This window comes from Eurypyga helias, unplaced genomic scaffold (assembly GCF_000690775.1).
Source record: "Eurypyga helias isolate BGI_N326 unplaced genomic scaffold, ASM69077v1 scaffold11942, whole genome shotgun sequence".
In the NCBI taxonomy this organism is placed as follows: Eukaryota; Metazoa; Chordata; class Aves; order Eurypygiformes; family Eurypygidae; genus Eurypyga; species Eurypyga helias.
The window spans coordinates 26,862-44,009 of record NW_010235326.1 but is presented as its reverse complement, the minus strand read 5'-3'; the positions used below and the strand labels follow the sequence as shown (position 1 = coordinate 44,009).

Here is a 17,148-nt window from a genome sequence, read left to right as displayed (position 1 = left end):
ACCTCGCTGTCCGAGGTAAGCGGCAGGATTAAGAATAGCTTTTGGGTTCGATCCCCTTTCCAAAAGAGCAGAAAACATTAAGATGTAAAGAAGTACAGGAGGAAATCTTTAAAGACTCCGCTCCTGTGGCATTTTTCAAACACAAAGATCGGTGACACTCACGTACATGTTCTGCTGAATGAGATTCAAACACATCTTGGAATCTGCCAGTGCCAGCCAGTACAAGGCTTGGGCAATGGTCACCTTCACAAGCTTCTGACTCCACATCAGCAGCTGAACTGACCTCGCTGAGCACCTTCCGTTGGTTTCTTTCCGCTCAGAGCGGAGGGAGCACCTGTTAAAGGCGCTACGGCTGAACGTTACTAGCCACTTCCAGTTGAAATCCTGGGTTAGCACATCTAAATCAACTTCCCTTTAACAGGTTTAAAGCCTGACCTCTGCAACAAAAAAAAAAAAAAAAAAAAGAGCACAAGAGAGCCCTCCCATCCCTTGTGTAACACACACAGCCATCCACAACGTAAAAAGTCCCTTCCCTGTACGGTGTATTTGTAGTCTTAATTTCAAACAAGGGTCAAATCCTATTAAGGCAGGGAGCTGGTATTGGTTAACACTGCAGTACTCAGACGGTGATGTACAAGACATTTATTTGCAGTATGATGACAGTGATATAAATGGGAAAAACAAAACTGACATGGTTAATATTAAAACTGTTCTGACAGCAATTCACATAATCTCTGAGATACAGCTTCTTTACTTGTTCGTAGTGTGAGCCTGTACATCTGAAAGAGAACATACAGCATTACTCACTACTTCAACCCACGCACAGTCAGCTAGCGAAAGCTACCCGTTACCTCTGTTCTGTCACACTCCGCAGGGAAAAGACACCAAGTTAAAGCATCCAGAGGCACCAGCCACCGGGTGCTACAGCTTTTCCAACCCGCGGGCTGCAGGACATCCTCAGCTCCTTGCTGAGAGTCGCAACTGCTCTAACATTTCTAGTCTTTAACAGCAAGGTGGTGTCCAAAATTTTTCTTTAAGAGAAGTAAAGGTTGAAGAAAAGTCTAAAGGCTCTCCAGCACTTCTTCAGAAACCAGGAAAACTTCAGCCCTCAGTTAACTCTGCAAAAACCTCTATCCAAGTTTTATAAGAAAAATATTCTTAACATTATGTTTGTTCCCTTATGTTTCTCTTTTAGCTAATCATTCTTTCACTAATTTGAAATGGCCAAGGGAATTGTACTTAATCTTGTCCAGGGTGCACAAGATTCCGACCTTCAGGAGAAGAGTCTGGAATAATACAACAGCCTCTTCCAACAGGAAGGTGAACTGCTACGGAGCAGCAGCTTATCAAACTGGGCCAGGCCCAGGTGCTACAGCTTCCTCTCCTGTGGGAGTGTGCAGTCACCATTAGCTATTGCAATAGCTACGTAAGGAGTTGCAGATACACACAGATACTTAGTTCAAACAAGAACTTGTGTTTCAGCTGTAAAACAGATACCTGTGCCTGGAGGTTGGGTTCAAGGCGCAGCAAGCATCCAATCTGAGTAGTTTTCGTATGTATGATACCTGCTCCAACAAAGTTTGCAGGATTGGGATCTACTTCCTCAAGCAGGGCTGATCCAAAGCCAATGATCTACGAAAGAAACCCAGAAGATTCCGATGTGGGGACAGTGGGACACCAATACCAAGGCTACCCAAGCACAGCTGCCACCAACTCGCAAAAGTAGGAGACTAAATTTTATTTGAAGTGTTCAAGACATGAATTATCCAATACCAATCTTATTACAACAGATATTTGAAGTGACAGTGTGACCCTGGTAATGAGCTGTTTCTTAAAAAAAGGAAACAGGTTCTTCTCGAAAACAACTGAGAAAAGTCAGGCTCAAGCCATCCCCCGTTTCTGATAAAGCCACTCCTGTCTTACACTACTCATTTCTGGTTTGCCTGAGGCAGCCACAGTTCCACAAGAAGTGGCTTGTTTTCTTTTCTAGTATAAATTAAGGCTCGAAGTATCATCCCATTCAGTTTTAAGCACTGAACTGGTGTTTTCTTAAATAGCTTCAAGATTCCAGCTGCTGCTGAAGACTTCATCTCATTCAAAGCAGGAACAGTCCATTCAACCCAGGACTGCCCAGGGGCTGTGACACAACACGGACTGGCACTTCAACAGGATGATCCGATCACCTCATAAACCGAGACGGACAGAGTCAGCTTACACTGCTACCCTTGCACCAGTTACAAAAACAGCATGCTGCCACCCACCTTTGCTTTTGTGATCTCTGCGTCCATCGGGTGTTTTGCTTTAAAGATATTCTGTACTTCTTGTTTCGGACTGCAAGACAAGGCAAGATAACACTGGTGTTGTACCATGACTTCACGGACAGCACCGTTCAACGGCAGCTAATTATGCCGGGAGAGTTTGCAACTCTCTGGATTATGTGGGATGGGGCACTGCACCAGCTACGTTCACAATACCACCCTTTTTCTTCCCTTGGCCCACTACAAGGGCCCCAGAGGCCAAGTACAGACAAAGTCTTACTTGCTCAGTTGCTTCCAACGCTGAAAGAAGTCTTGAGAAGACATCTCTGTCGGCTGGAAGAATTTGTTCAGAGTGATGGGTAATTTTACCGAAAGGTTTTGAAACGTTCCGCCATACCTGCACAACGGGACGGTAAGAACACGGGGATGCAGCACAGCGTTAGCCGTCTCCCGGCCCAAATCAACCAAGCAATCGAGGGCGTACAATAAAGTGCCATTATTAATGACTAAAACCCGTCAACTGCAGAGAGTGTACCTTCTAAGATACAGTTTTAATCCACTGTTAAACTTATGTGCTCTGCTTAGATGGCAGAGAACTGGCAGAACTTCTAACAGGACCTCTCAGTTTCACCAGAGGTTGTTATCCTTCTAGACAGCACCCATCAAAGGGGTGAAGACACAAACACACCAGTAAGAACCAGTTTAGACTAGAACAACAGAGTGTAGCCCAGAAATCAGAGCTTCTCAAAGGCTGATGCTGAGTGGACATAAGACTCTATTGTTGGCTGCATGAATTTCCACTCCAAGTTGTTTGCAGAAACGTTCTTGGTTTCCAGAAGGAAGAAGCTGCTGCATATATTCCTGTCAAGATTTCATAAGCAAACAGGAAGAATGCTCTGTTATACGAGCAGCAGAAGGAGAAGTCGTGGAGACATTTTACCAGTAGCTGCTTCTTGATTTATTTTTTTTAAAAAAACCCACATTGTTCCAAGCAGATTCCCTACCTCACCTGGTAGCTTCAAACTTTGATCCATTTTTCAAGCCAGTCGCCTACACAAGACAGCTTTACATGTCCATATCCTACATTTCAGTCACAGGAGCAGGACAAATTTAACATCTTCCATCTATTTCATTCGCTAGCATTCAAATCCTGTGTCTTACCTGAATTGAATGTTCAGGATTGGAGCTTCCATGAAGTCTGACACTGAACCTGTGCACCTCCATCCACTGTGGGGTCAACAGGTTTTGTCTGAAGATTCAGGCGTAGGAAGTGGTTAAGGAAATTCCTCAGTGAGCTGATAACTTTACACCACAAAAAAAGGCAAATCCTCCAATAAACTACATGAGGAATTTGCATCACGTCCACTCATTCTGTATACGCTACTGAATATTCAAAGCTCAATTCCTGCACAGCTAAAGTTTGTGTTTGTTTCCCCCCCCGCCCCCACTGACAGGCCTATATGCAGCAACAGAAGCAACACTCAGTCATTTGGATACTCTTAGAGAAAGATGCTGTCAAAAAGGTATGAAGGCATCAAGATACTTCCCAATAAAAATCACACTGGACTCTCATTTTGATGTGAACATTACAGTGATGCCTTGAGTCAGACAAGCTTGATTACAGAGTCTCCCAGAAATCCTAAATGTGCAGTACGAAGCATCACGGACAAACTGTAAATTAAGAGCTTATTTTAAAGTACCATCATCTTTGTGTACAGATGATATTCTGCCTCCATCTCACATCCGAGGTTATCTGCTAGTGCAGGACTTGAAGGACACGTCTACATCCCTGCCGCTTCACAGCGGTGAAGAAAGCTATTCAGCCTAATTTCTCCTTAGTTCAACAGTGAAACAAGAGCTTTAATGACAGAATCGTCAATCTCTGCTAAAGACTCGTTCCTCCTACAAGAACCTTCTGAAGTTACCAGAAGTTTCTCATTTCTTCATGTTCAAGGACACCACGCCTGGGTCCAGCAGCCTCATAACACACAACACCCACATAAGCACTGTCACACGCTACTGTACTGAAGGATATTGGACTGTAGGTCATCTGAGCAGATTACTGTTGGAGTAAAATTCAAGAACTGCGTTGATGTCTTATTACCATAGAATATGAACATACGTCCTAGAAAGAGTAAGAGACAGCAGAAATTTCAGGTACATCACATGTAACAATCTTGAACTACTCGTGCTACAAGTACCTAAATACATCCTCCTCCTACCTTTCTTTAAAACAACTTCTAAAAGCAAAGCAGAACTTATGCGGTTTATGTTCCTGAGACATTCACAGCTCAAAATGAAGTGACAGATTAAAACAAACGATCAGGCCTCTCCCACAGCAGCTGTCACACAGGCAGTTAAACAATCAGTGTGAGACTTCCAGTCGCCACAGAACGTTACTTCTTATGTAAAGAAGCTATTACGGTACCAAAAATTATGCAGAAGGGGAGAAGCAAGCAATCCTAGTGCTGGCCTGTGCTCAGTTCCCAGCTCTTCCCTAGATGTTTTCATTATCTTGTGCATTAACGCATTATGGCAGATATGGCTGAAATGCACTGGTATCTCGTTATTACAATAAGCTACACTGCAAGATAGACGAGTCGAGGTGGATGGTCCTTGAAGGCTGTACCAGCCTTACAACCAGGCAGCAAGATCTGGAGCTCAGAATACCATCTAACAATCCCATTTCCTATCAGCTATCAAAACAACCAGGAAGTTTAAGGAAACAAGAACCCAGGGACACACAAATCATGAGGATCCTAAGACATGTTAGGCCTGAAATCACATTTCTCTAATAAAAGACTGAAAAAGGCAGCCCTATGTACAATATTGTGCTGGCACTGGGGTTGATAATGCAGACAGCTAGCCACTCGGACTGAAAGATCTTACCCAGGTTCTGTCGAAATTCAGATTTCAATCCGATTTGTAACAACTGATTTTCAAATAAGACTCCATTATTTTTACACACAAACCTAGGGGAAGAGAGGGAAAATGTGTTTTAAATAGAGCCATACTAAACAATATTTAGAACCACAAAATTCAGGGTTTACACAGAGGATGAAGACTGTGGTTAACCTAGAGTGCATCAGTCTGTGAGAGAGGCCTTTGCAGAAAACTGCAGTTAGAAAAGACAGTTTTACAATCAAAACAACCACTTGTAGGACACTACAAGAACTGGAACTTTTATTTGATAGGATGTCTGAGAAGCCACAATATGCTACACACACACACAGAGTCTATAAAGGACCAGGCAACAGACTAGGATTTTTCTTATTCATATTCTTGACAACTTCTGAAACTCATTAGGTTGGTGCAGAATTGAAAAGTTTGAAGCTTTGACTGTTTAAACCTGAAAGAAAAAAGAATCCCTTGTTTTATCAGTTCTGTATCACGTAAGTCAACTGAGAGCCGTATTTTTTTTCTTTCCATTTTGAGAGGAAGCCCATTCTGCAGTGATTTCAGTCCTTTCTGTCACCCTTCACTTAAAAGTAGAAGAGGTGGTCAGCAAACATCAGCCTTTTGTATACAAGGCACTCAAAACATACTCTCAAGTATCAGTACTTTTGACAATTTACTTGTATGTTTTTCCTTTATTGGTGAATAATTGCAAAACTTAATATACAACTGGCATTGCCTCATTTTAGAGCAGTGTGAGATAGCACTGACTCGTAAAGGCAACTCTAATCTGCATATTCATGAGCTGGTCAAAATCCACAGTATCTACAGAGGTGTTCTAGTCACAAGTCTGACAGTACACGTTTCTCTAGTTTTGCTGGTATTAAGTTAATGCACAATATCGTTTTGTTTATAACTATATGCTGGAAGTTGCCCAGCCTTGCAAGGTTTTATTATTGCTTACTTGTGAAAAAGCTCATCAGCATCATGCACAGTATCAGCTGGTTCCTCAGAAACTACCTCAGATGAAGCCAGGTCAGGGCTAGTTCAGGCAGCACAAAGGAAGAAAGGCAGTAGCGACAGAGATAGCAGGAGTTAGTAAAGACAGCTTAGTGCTTAGTTATTTCTTTTACCTCCTTCCTCAAAAACAGCACTGCTGAGTTTAATGTAAGAAAAGTTTATTAGCTGCCCTAGCTCAGCACACCTAGAAAGGTTTTAAGCATTAGGCAATGTTTTCCCCCGCTTCTCTCCCCCACCCCACCCCTCCCTAATTGTTAGGAACCAGCAATTCTTCCCAAAGACAGGAGACCACTGAGACGTTCAGTAGCTTAAACTTACATGTCTTAAAGAAACAAGTCCTTTCAGGTGTTTAAGTGTGACATCAGGAAAGTTTCAGTTCAAAACCATAAATGTAGATGCACATTCACTACTGCAACTGTGCGCTTTGAAGCGGAGGCCTCGTCAGCCTTAGCGGCACGTCTAACTAGAGCTGCACACTCAGAAACACGCAAGTATGAAGCGTAGGCAAGAATACACGGGCACGCAGAGAATGACTTACCCAAGTAACAGATTAGAAACAAAAGTGAAAACAGCAATAAAAAGAGGCAGGAAACTGTAAGAGGTAACTTCTCAGTATCATTAGAGAAGCGTTTCATCATCTACAGACAGACCCAGGGGTTAGGCAATGCTATACTTTCTTCTGCAGAAAGAGAAAACTCTTTTTAGGTAACTTTTGCTTATGAAGCTACCAGCATTGGTTTCTCTTTTTCCCCCTCTTTAAAAAACCAACTCTAACATGCTCATGTAGCTTCTTAAGGTCTTGGTACTTTTTCACCTGAGTAACCATCGCTCATGGCTCACCAGGAGAGACGCAGGACCATGTCTTAGTTACTGCAAACATGCAACAGGGCAGTGCCGAGTATCAAACTGATGAAAACCTCAATGATCCAGGCAGACGAGTTTCACTAATTACGTCTCTTAGATTAAGATGCATTGCAAGTTTGTCATGACAGCATTCCAAATTTGGTCCTTGACAACAGTAACACGGTCTTTGGCCAGTAAGACGGCAGATTTTTAAAGATACTCCGGGATCTTATACTATGCTTTGGAAATTTTAACCCAACGTTTGAGTGTAGCCAGAGGGGCTTTTGATATTAAAGGGATTAATAACACACTGCATCTACACTAAACTTGGTAATGCCATTAGGAAGACCGTGTATCAGACACCCTTAAAAAAAAAAAAGCCACTTGTTGGGTTTTTCCCCCATTTTCACACCTGTTTATCAGACAGCAGCAAAACAATTTAAGTGTATCTTGAAATTCTGATAACCAGTACCTCTGGATATAATCCATCTCACTGTTCCAGGATCAGTTAAGTAGAGAGACACGAGAATACTTTATGGAAATAAGGTAAGAGTAAGCGTATTCATTATCAGGGCAGATAACCCCCAATTTCAAGATGTATCAAGATGCACAAGAAGCTTAGTTAAACAAAGAAGCAAAACCAGCACAGAGACTAGGCAACACTATTTGTCTAATGTCCTCAGGTTGATTACTACAGAGTCATTACTTCCATGAGCAGAGATACTCAATGGAGGTAGCACATCCAGCACAGAGTTCAAGAACACCTCTCTTGCTGCACAACTATCACCCAGGAAGGCATTCAGTAAGCTGGAACAAAAATTGGAAGTTATTTTTCCTCTAATCTTGTTTTAAGAGACAAATTCTTCTTCAGATTCCTTTCAGGGTGACTTAATTACCTCGCAAAGTTGTCATCAGAACCAGGAGCAAGAGGTGCCACTGCAGAAGCTGAATCTGAAAACACATCCACCAGCAGGCTCCCACTAGAGGACGGTGGGGGCGCTGAATTGGCGAGAGGGGCAGCACCCAGACCCAGCAGATCCGCAGATGGGGAAGGAGTAGACTGGGGAAAGACAAGACACTTTGGTGTTAACACCACAGCAAAACTGAAACAGAGCTGTCTCTTCTGCACAGACAACTAAGCTGTGGCTAAGGGCCTCTCCCCACCCCAAAGCACGCTTTGAATGGACACAAGAGGCCTCGTGAATGCCGTTACCACCTTGCATTTCAATTTCAAGACATTTACAGATGTAGCTCCAGAGAGTTTGTCCCCATTTACATAAGATTTCCAAAAGACAACTGCATCCAAGCACGCAGTGGGGGGAAAGCAGCTGCATGATCCCCTGCTACTTTACAGCAAACACCCATAATCTTGAATTTGAGATGGTAAGTTTTAAACCCCTAAAAAGTCACTTTAAGGAAACCATTATTTTCTCACTTGCATGCCACCTAAACCAGTGAAATAACATCTTCCAAACTCACAACAGCACTGGCATTGACAGCGGCAGGTTCAGCGCTTCCGTTCATATCAGAGCTCCTCTCCTTTTTGATCTCTTCCAGGTCAGTAACTGTGCCTGGGCCTTTCTTCTTCTTCAGTTTAGCCAAAATGGAAGACTCCCTCTCGGGAAAGGGAGGCATTTCTTCCAGCACTGTAGCCTTATCAAAGAAAAAAAGTGCAGTAGTTAAACTTACAGAAAAAGCCAAACCAACTCCTGAGTCTCTGAAGAGACACACCCTTACAGATTGCATAAGGCAAAAGCAGAAGTAGCTATCCACACAGAAAACAACTGTGCAGCTGGTTCTACAGTGATGGAGTAGTCTTGCTTAAAAAAAAAATAAAAAAAATTAAGCTTTCTGAAGTCCTCCCAAACCAGTTGGCTAAGAGAACAGGAGCATATAACTTCTCTGGCACAGTGCTGTTAAAAATCTTAATAACTAGAGATCATACGTCCTTAAGTCATGCAGATCTAGACTGAAATCACACAAGATTACCCAAGGATCTAGTCAGACCTCAGCATTTATTAGCTGCCAAGACTGTGCCATGCTCTGGCCAGACCTGAGCACATCAGGTTAAAACACTGTGAATGGCTAGAGACAAGAAACCAAACCAAACACAACCAAACCACCCACCCCATCAACACAATTACCAGTGTCCTGCCCACCACCAAGTCAGTCCTCACATCTGCATACTGTAGGGCCCTGCACTACACCAGCATTCACTGGCTTCCCAGTTCCGGATTGGCATGCGCCAGTGGTCACCTGTCCCACTAAGGCAGTAACAACTTTGAGTTTAGCTCTAAATTAAAGACAACTGTAGCTTAATTAGGCAGAATAGAATGTGCCCACACTGTGGATCCTTAATCCTCCCTTAAGATTTCTGAGCAATCAGATGAAGTTTAGTGGAGTTACTTGTTGACAGAAGACACAGCTAAAGAGTTCTGCACAGTAAATAAAGTCATCTTTATACCTACCAAAATATCAGTACTGGCAATAGTACTGAGCCTCAAATACTCAACAGCTCTCTGCTGCAGCTCAACATCAGCATTCTTTAGCTGACTGTCACTGCGCAACACATCTTGAATCGTCGTTTTGATTTCTGGAAACAGGTTCACAAACTTGATGTAGGTAGACAGAAGCAGAGCCCGGGTAGGAACACTACACAGGTGAAACTTGGAATGTAGCAAGTTGAACTGAATGAGGGGACTTAAAAAGACGGGAAGAAAAATAATTTGTTCAGTTTTTGTAGAAATGGCAATTCTTAACGCATTACTAGCAAGAGCTGAATCGTTTGTCAACTGGCCTTTAGGAATATTAAACAGACATTAGATTCTTTACAGAAAGTGTTGCTATTTCAATTCAGTATTTTAGAAGGTGTTTTACCTTGATCTTGGATCACCTGCTATGAGATTTCCAAATTCTCCCAAGATGTAGCCACCTACTTTGACAAGATTCTCATGGCATGCTGGAGCTTGAAGGGCCTGTAAGAACACATTAATGGTCATTGGCCTGTACTGTATCAAAAAAGATCTTTTCTGCCACTTCCATGTCCAGTTTCCTAGTCTACTTTCATGTAAGAGCAGACCACAGTTCTAGGCACTATATGAGCAAAGCACTGTAAGTGGTATGACTTCATATAATATATAAGTATTACTTGCTTAAGAGCATTCTTAGGCCCATCTAGCAGCACTGGACTTTTTGGGACAGGTACACTGGCTTAGGTTTACCCATACATCTTTAGGGGTGTCAGAAGGACGTTAAGATACTTGATTTACACCTTGCAAGAACATGCTGAGGTTGTACAAGATAAAAATACTGTCTTTATTGAGTACGAAGAAACACATCGCAAGGATGAGTTCTGAAAGTCAGTGTAAACATCCAGAAAAGAAAATTTTAAAAAAGTAGAAAGTCCATGTAAAGAATCTAAACAAAGTCTGGCAATAAGGCCAGATGTTTGAAAGTGTTCTCCTTTCATCGTTCAAATTCCAGTTTTATCAGATCCTGAACGGAAGGAATGGGGATATGCTTCCAGAAGGATCATCAAGTTATCATTGTGAGTGGTTTGGATTCCTGCACACAGGAAACTACAAAAGAAAAAACACAACCAAACAAAGCAGCAAGCTGCCCTGTAAAAGGCTCCTATTTGTAGTACATTTCAGTTATTTTCCAGGTAATGTAATTTCCTTGCCAAGCCATCCATTCCATGCCCACCAAAATAACAAAACACCCAGCAGAACCCACCCTGCCCTCCCTCACCACAACAGCCCTGGGTGTATATTACTACATGACGTAAGCCAGAGAAGCTTCTCATCAACTTCAAATACAGTCTCTGGCTGTGAAAATCTACGAAGCTAGTTTTACAGAAAGCTTCAGCAGCATTCTGAAATACTAAGGATCATATTCGAACCCCTCCTTAACATGGGGAAGCACAAAGCACTGGTAGATCACATGGTCTTTACTTAATTCCTACCTCATTTTGAAAGTGAATTGAAAAGTTATTCTCACCTCAAAAACAGTCTTTGCTGCATACCCCTGAACATCATCCCTGTTGATAACAATCTGGATAACTCGATACCAGACTTCTTCACTGACATAGTCACCAGCAATGCGAATCAGATTCAAGATTGTATCCACATACCAGGTATAATCCACTGCGTACTTCTCAGCTAGGATTGCAACCTTCAGAACCTGAACACACATCAGAGAATGAAGAAGGTTGACTAGCTTCTACTATACACTGTGTATTGCGACTCACTTTCAACTACACCCTGTGATACCCCACGGTAGCCCAGAAGCCTGGGTTTCAGACGTGTCAGCTTGCTCACTTGCTCCCACAGCTAAGGTTAAAGATGCATATTGAAATTCTGTGCCAGAACACATCAGTTGGCAGGCACATAGTGCTTTGCCCATAATGCACTTCAGGATGTTACATCTGTGGCTTTTCAACTCTGTACATATTAAGACCAATTTATTATTTTCCATTTGCTATAAAAAGCACCATCTAATCACAGAGACAGGACCAGGCAGGAAATTGGAGATTATTTAAAAAAAAAGGCAGGAACTCAGGCTAGCAGAGACAGACCTGAGTCACCAAAATACACCTAGGTCATACTAAGACCCCTATATCCTGAAGCAAACACCATCAGCACAGGACAAGACCCCCACGTTATTTGTCATCAGCTGCATTGATATTGAACTGCTCCTTCAAGCAGTAACTTAAGGGAGAGAAGTCCACATTGTCTGCCAAGTCAGGGGAGTTGCCAGCAGCAAGAAGAAAGCACAAGAGGCAAATCAACCAACACTGTACTCTGGTAACCGCTCCAATCAAGCGGCTTTAGCACCTGTGTTCCGTTTCTGCAGCGGGGTTGTGGCCACAGGGGTGGCCCCTGTGAGAACCTGCTAGAAGCTCCCCTGGCTCTAAGTCAGACCTGTCTGTGGCCAAGGCTGAGCCAATTAGTGTCTCTGATTATTGTGGGGGAAGGGGGAACCCTGCAGAAGGAGAAAGGAGTGGGATGCGAGAGAGACGAGAAGGCAGACATGAAAAGTCAGTGCAGAAAGGCAGAGAGGAGGTGCCCAGAGCAGAGGTTCCCCCACGTGGTGAGAGGGCAGGCTGTGCCCTGCAGCCACGGAGGGTCACAGGGGAGCAGAGACCCCCCCTGCAGCCCAGGGAGGGCTCCACGCTGGAACGGCGGCTGCACCTGGAGAAGCACATGAACCCGGGGAAGCGTGCACTGGAGCAGGCTACACCCTGTGCAAGGGACACACGCTGGAGCAGTTCATGAACAACCGCAGCCCGTGGGAAGGGCTCATGTCCGAGAAGTTTGTGGAGGACTGTCTCCTGAGGGAGGGACCCCGCAGCAGGCCATGGGGAGAGTGTGAGGAGCCCTCCCCACCCTGAGGAGTAAGAAGCAGCAGAGACTGTGTGTGATGAACTGACCACAACCCCCTTCCCCTACACCACTGGCAGGGAGGAGGGTAGAGAAACTGGTAGCAAAGCTGAGCCTGGGAAGGACAGAGGGGTGCAAGGAAGTTTTTTAAGATCTGGTTCTGTGTCTGTTTTGCCTGGTAACAAATTAAATTCCTCCCCCCTGCCAAGCTGAGTCTGTTTTGCCCATGACCATCATCACCGAGTGATCCCTCCCTGTGCTTGTCTAGACCCACGAGCCTTTCCTTATTTTCTCCTCCCCATCCCACCCAGGGGGAGAAGTGAGCAAGCGGCTGTGTGGTACCTAGCTGCTGGCTGGGCCTAAACCACAACTGCACCTAAACTAAGCTAAATAATTACCATACGTACAGGTTTTGGCTACTGTTTTAGCAAAATTGTTAAGTGAGTATTGCAACTTTTGCATCTTTTTTACATGCTGGGAGGAAGGAGATGGATATCATGCCTTTCTTCTAGCTGATTATAAGGTATTGGTTTTGGGAATCCTTAGACTGAGAGAATGTTCTCACAACGTACACAGTATAAAGTTCTACCTACAAATAAGTATTTATCATCATTTTTGAAGTTATTAAACAGTTGATGAGAGTAGAACATAACCATCCCAATCAGTAAATTACACATATGGTGCTAAAGCCAGCTGGGGGGGGGGGGGAAAAAGGAAACAATTATCTCACAATTTCTTCTCTAATGGAATAATCAGCAGTCTCCAAGTAATTCAGCATTTCAGCCACAATCTGTTGGGCGTTGCTTCGGTCACACATCGCGTACAGGAGATCTACAGCTCGCTGGCGTACACTTACGTCTCTCTCAGTCTGCAAAAGCACACACAGCAAGCAGTCAGGATGATTCCACTGTTATTTGGAAAGCACATGCAACTTAGTGAAGACATGAAACTTACTATAATCCGTAGTCAAATTTAAAACAAATGCATTTTCATAATCTCTCAGATACAGAATGAACTTGGATATACCCTTCATATAAGCTATGAGGTTATCAGGGCATTCTCACTTTCCATCACCTAGAAAAAGGCCACTGGAGACTCAGACTGCTTACTGCTTTTAGATAATATTACAAAAATTCAAACCACCAGGTTTTGCTTCTGCAGTATACACACTCAAATGTGTGCAAGTGCTGAAAGGATAGAGGAGTTCGTACAAATACTCCACTACTACCCTAACCGGGGTGAAAGAGTGTGGGGCACCATGCACGGAGTAACCGGCACCACTGGCCACAAATGCACTAATAACTGGCTGAAGTTGTCAAATTGTCACCAGGCTAATCAGCAATTAGCTACCTGCAGGCTTAGCACTGGGCTGCCTTGATCAACACAAGCTTACCTAGAACAGATAGGTACTTCAGACAAATGTATTAATACACTACAGCATAAGCTGGGAAGAAAACAATACAAGTGAACACTGAAGCGTACGAGTAAGTTTACACGCGAATCAGTCTTCCTCTTTTGACTTCCGCTTTTTCAAATAACTATGGCCTGAGAACGTGTCTGTGCTTTCTTAGCTTTCTGATTCTGCAGTGCAAGTTGATCTGCTCCACTGCTCCCCCTAAGCTACTGCAGTGAAGGAACAGTGTCTGATACCAGCAAGACAGTAATAAAACAAAGTCTTCCCAGCATTCTCCATTTTGAAATTCCATGTTTTTGAAAGAATTATTCACCTTCAGTCTACAGCCTGAGGAGATACTAAAGCTACAAGTATCAGATTTAGCATTAAGCTGCAGAAAATAAACTGAATCTGATTTCTGTTGTTGACAATGTTGCAAGATTTTGCAGGATTAAGGAAAAAAAATCTAAAGCAGACTTCTGAGAATAACTCCTTTGGACCTCAAGTATTATTAGCTTAATGGAGGATGGGGGTTTGGGGTAGCAGGGGAGAAGACGACACTCAAAACAGACTGCACACTTAAATATTTACCTTCAATGCATTGATAACTGTTTCTATGTGTGTTTTCACAGCCTCATGTGAGAATTCAGAGCTGGCAAGCGTGCACATGCTTTCCAGTGCTAGGTAACGCAAATTAGTTTCTCGGTGCTGCAAGAACTGACCTAGCTGGTTACAGGCACGGACTAGTAGATTTGGCTCACTGCACAGAACAGGAGAGAAAGTGAAAGGGTTAAAAGCAAGAGGTTTGAGAACACCCAACACAGAATACTACTTCTGCAATGGAATGTCTTAAAATGTATCAAAGTGCCTGCTAAAATGTCCCGCTGGTGAAATGAAAATTCAGATACTGTGAGCAAAAAATGTCTGTTGGATTAGAGTGGTAGGGTCAATACAAAACACCAAAATAACAGGCAGCAAGAAACAAAGCAATAAAGAAATATCCTGACAGCAACATATTTCATTAACACTGTTCAATTCCATTGCTGTAGTTACATTCCAATCCAGCAAGCAACTTCATATTCTGGTCCTTCCTTCCCTCTCCCCCCAGGGCCCCCAGTAAAATTCTATTTAGTGTTCAAGACAAAGCCATGATTTTCACTGAAAAAAATCCTCTCATAATAGAAGTGGTCTCACAGCTCACCTGTCATGATGTATAATTAAGCTTATTGCCTCAAACAGCACAGCGTTCTTTGCATTTGAGTGTTGTACTTTTTTTGACTTCGGTGGCTCCTGCGCCTTGTTAAGAATAGTCTCCAGGCATTCTGTCAGACGACCACGTACCGCAGGGTCTTCTGGAGAAGAACAAGCCGTTGGACAACTTCGTTTTGCTCAACACCCTAACCCCCACCTTCGGTCTTCCACCTTGCTAAATGGGAATAAACTGAAGTATTCTGACACATTAAAAACTGTTCCCTCTCCCCCAGTATACAGTTGGCAAAAGAATGCTAAGCCACAGTTCTACCTGGGTGAGAACAAAAGCCAAACGCTACCTGCACTATAATATATTTCAAGGCTTTAACGCAGTTGATAACGTTAAAGAATGTTTAAAATGGCAGTTGCAGCTGGCAAGATGCACACTGGTTTGACACTTCAACCTACGTGGCCTTTTGAATTACTCCGTATTTAACTCTGACAATCTGAAACACTCAAGGGTACAGCCTTCAGCATCCCTGTCTGAAGACAACGTGCTTGCACCCCAGATTCCGGTAACACTGCAGCGTAAGAGATGACCAGTGTTGTGATTTGTGCATTACCTGGAGGGGGATAGCACTGCAACAGCCTCAGAAGTTTCACAGATAACCAAGGAGCAGGAACAAAGTAGTACGTATAGTCCTGAAGATCTGTCGATGCTGAAGTTACAATCTGTAAAATAAGGAGACAGCGTGTCAGCTACCGAAGTGCTGCGCAGTCGTAAGAAGGACCCAAAGAACACTGCAGGTCACATCTGACAGAGGCTTGCAAACCTCTGTCCCTAGCCATGTTTAATTCAGTAGATTAATTAGGTGCAAGGTGTCATACTATAACTAAATCATCAGGATCCCAGGTAATAGAAATTCGGTTTTACAGATCCCATAGTCTTGAAAGTCCCTTCCTGAAAGCATCCTTGCTTTTCTTAAGAATGAAGGTGACCATCTTGTAACACCAAAATGTTTAACTAGAAGCTTGACTTCCTTTAGTTCAGCAATTCATAACACTAAATATAGTGTTCCAGGTGACTGCTGATCGGTGAACTTGGAATTCAAGTGCAAGGTGCTACGACAGGCTGAACTGAAGCAGGAGGACCAACTAACAGTAACATTCATACTCCAAAGCTTCCACAAAAGTGCTTCATATGCATAGTGAAATGTGATAAGGATCAGATCAGGTTTCAGAGGGGTTACCCCCCTTCATGGATTTCTTTTCCCCCTTTGATTTTAAGGTAAGCATGAGTTTGGCACTAGTTTTGCTCAAAGAAATTCTCAGTCTTGCTGCTCCATTACAGAACAGCTCTGCGCTTCCCTCAGCACTCCCTTGCTTTTAAGCATTACACAAAACCTTCCTATTTTAACAGGAGTTAAGTTTCTCTGAACTACAAGTAACTTGGGGTATAACACCACATAAATCTGTGTCTACCCATTTCTGAAGTAGTATCCCATGCCTGCATACCTTCCAAAACAAAACAGTAACGTAAGGTCTCCAGCATGAAGATTCTAACTTACAGAAACGTCTCTGCACTCCTCCCTGAACCTGCCCCTGCTTAACCCCCACACACCCATTTACAGAATACTAAATGCTTATGATTATATTATGCAACTCGAGAGAGGCAACAGGAAGAAGACTCATCTTGTAAGAAGCTTAGAAGATGTTAAAAGTAGGGGCTGTGTATGTGAGTTCTGTGCAGAGGTTTGCAGAATCAGTTTTTGAACCAACTACTCGTGTGCTATAACAACATCAAATGAGCGTTAAAAAAAAAAAATTCAACTGCATCACTTTATTGAGTTTGTGTGGCCAGAGTTTGGTAGTGGGGGAAGGGCTACAGGGGTGGCTCCTGTGAGAAGCTGCTAGAAACTCTCTGGCTCTAAGTCAGACCTTCCTCTGGCCAAGCCAACCCAATTAGCACTTCTGATTAACATATTTAACAGGGGAGAAAACCTGCAGGGAAGAGCTGGGATGCAAGCTAAACAACTATGCAGATACTGAGGTCACTAAAGAAAGAAGGGGAGGAGGTGCACCCGAGCAGAGCCTCCCAGAGCCAGTGGTGAGAGGGCAGGCTGTGCCCTGCAGCCATGGCGGGGCACGGGGGAGCAGAGACCCCCCC

General features: G+C 43.4%; 1 protein-coding gene across 1 annotated transcript in view; it reads right to left on the bottom strand.

The window, feature by feature from the left end:
• Nucleotides 1-328: 328 nt before the first annotated feature.
• LOC104505937 (AP-2 complex subunit alpha-2-like) overlaps nt 329-17,148 on the bottom strand; it is a gene marked incomplete at its 5' end in the record, with an annotated part of 31,568 nt that continues 14,748 nt past the window's right edge. The window contains 17 exon segments of the mRNA XM_010146706.1: nt 329-779; nt 1,498-1,632; nt 2,262-2,331; nt 2,539-2,655; nt 3,420-3,462; nt 3,465-3,521; nt 4,294-4,383; nt 5,148-5,230; nt 7,913-8,076; nt 8,496-8,669; nt 9,485-9,716; nt 9,894-9,991; nt 11,016-11,198; nt 13,128-13,265; nt 14,382-14,550; nt 14,992-15,139; nt 15,605-15,713. Coding sequence (XP_010145008.1) covers nt 702-779; nt 1,498-1,632; nt 2,262-2,331; nt 2,539-2,655; nt 3,420-3,462; nt 3,465-3,521; nt 4,294-4,383; nt 5,148-5,230; nt 7,913-8,076; nt 8,496-8,669; nt 9,485-9,716; nt 9,894-9,991; nt 11,016-11,198; nt 13,128-13,265; nt 14,382-14,550; nt 14,992-15,139; nt 15,605-15,713 — 2,088 coding nt within the window.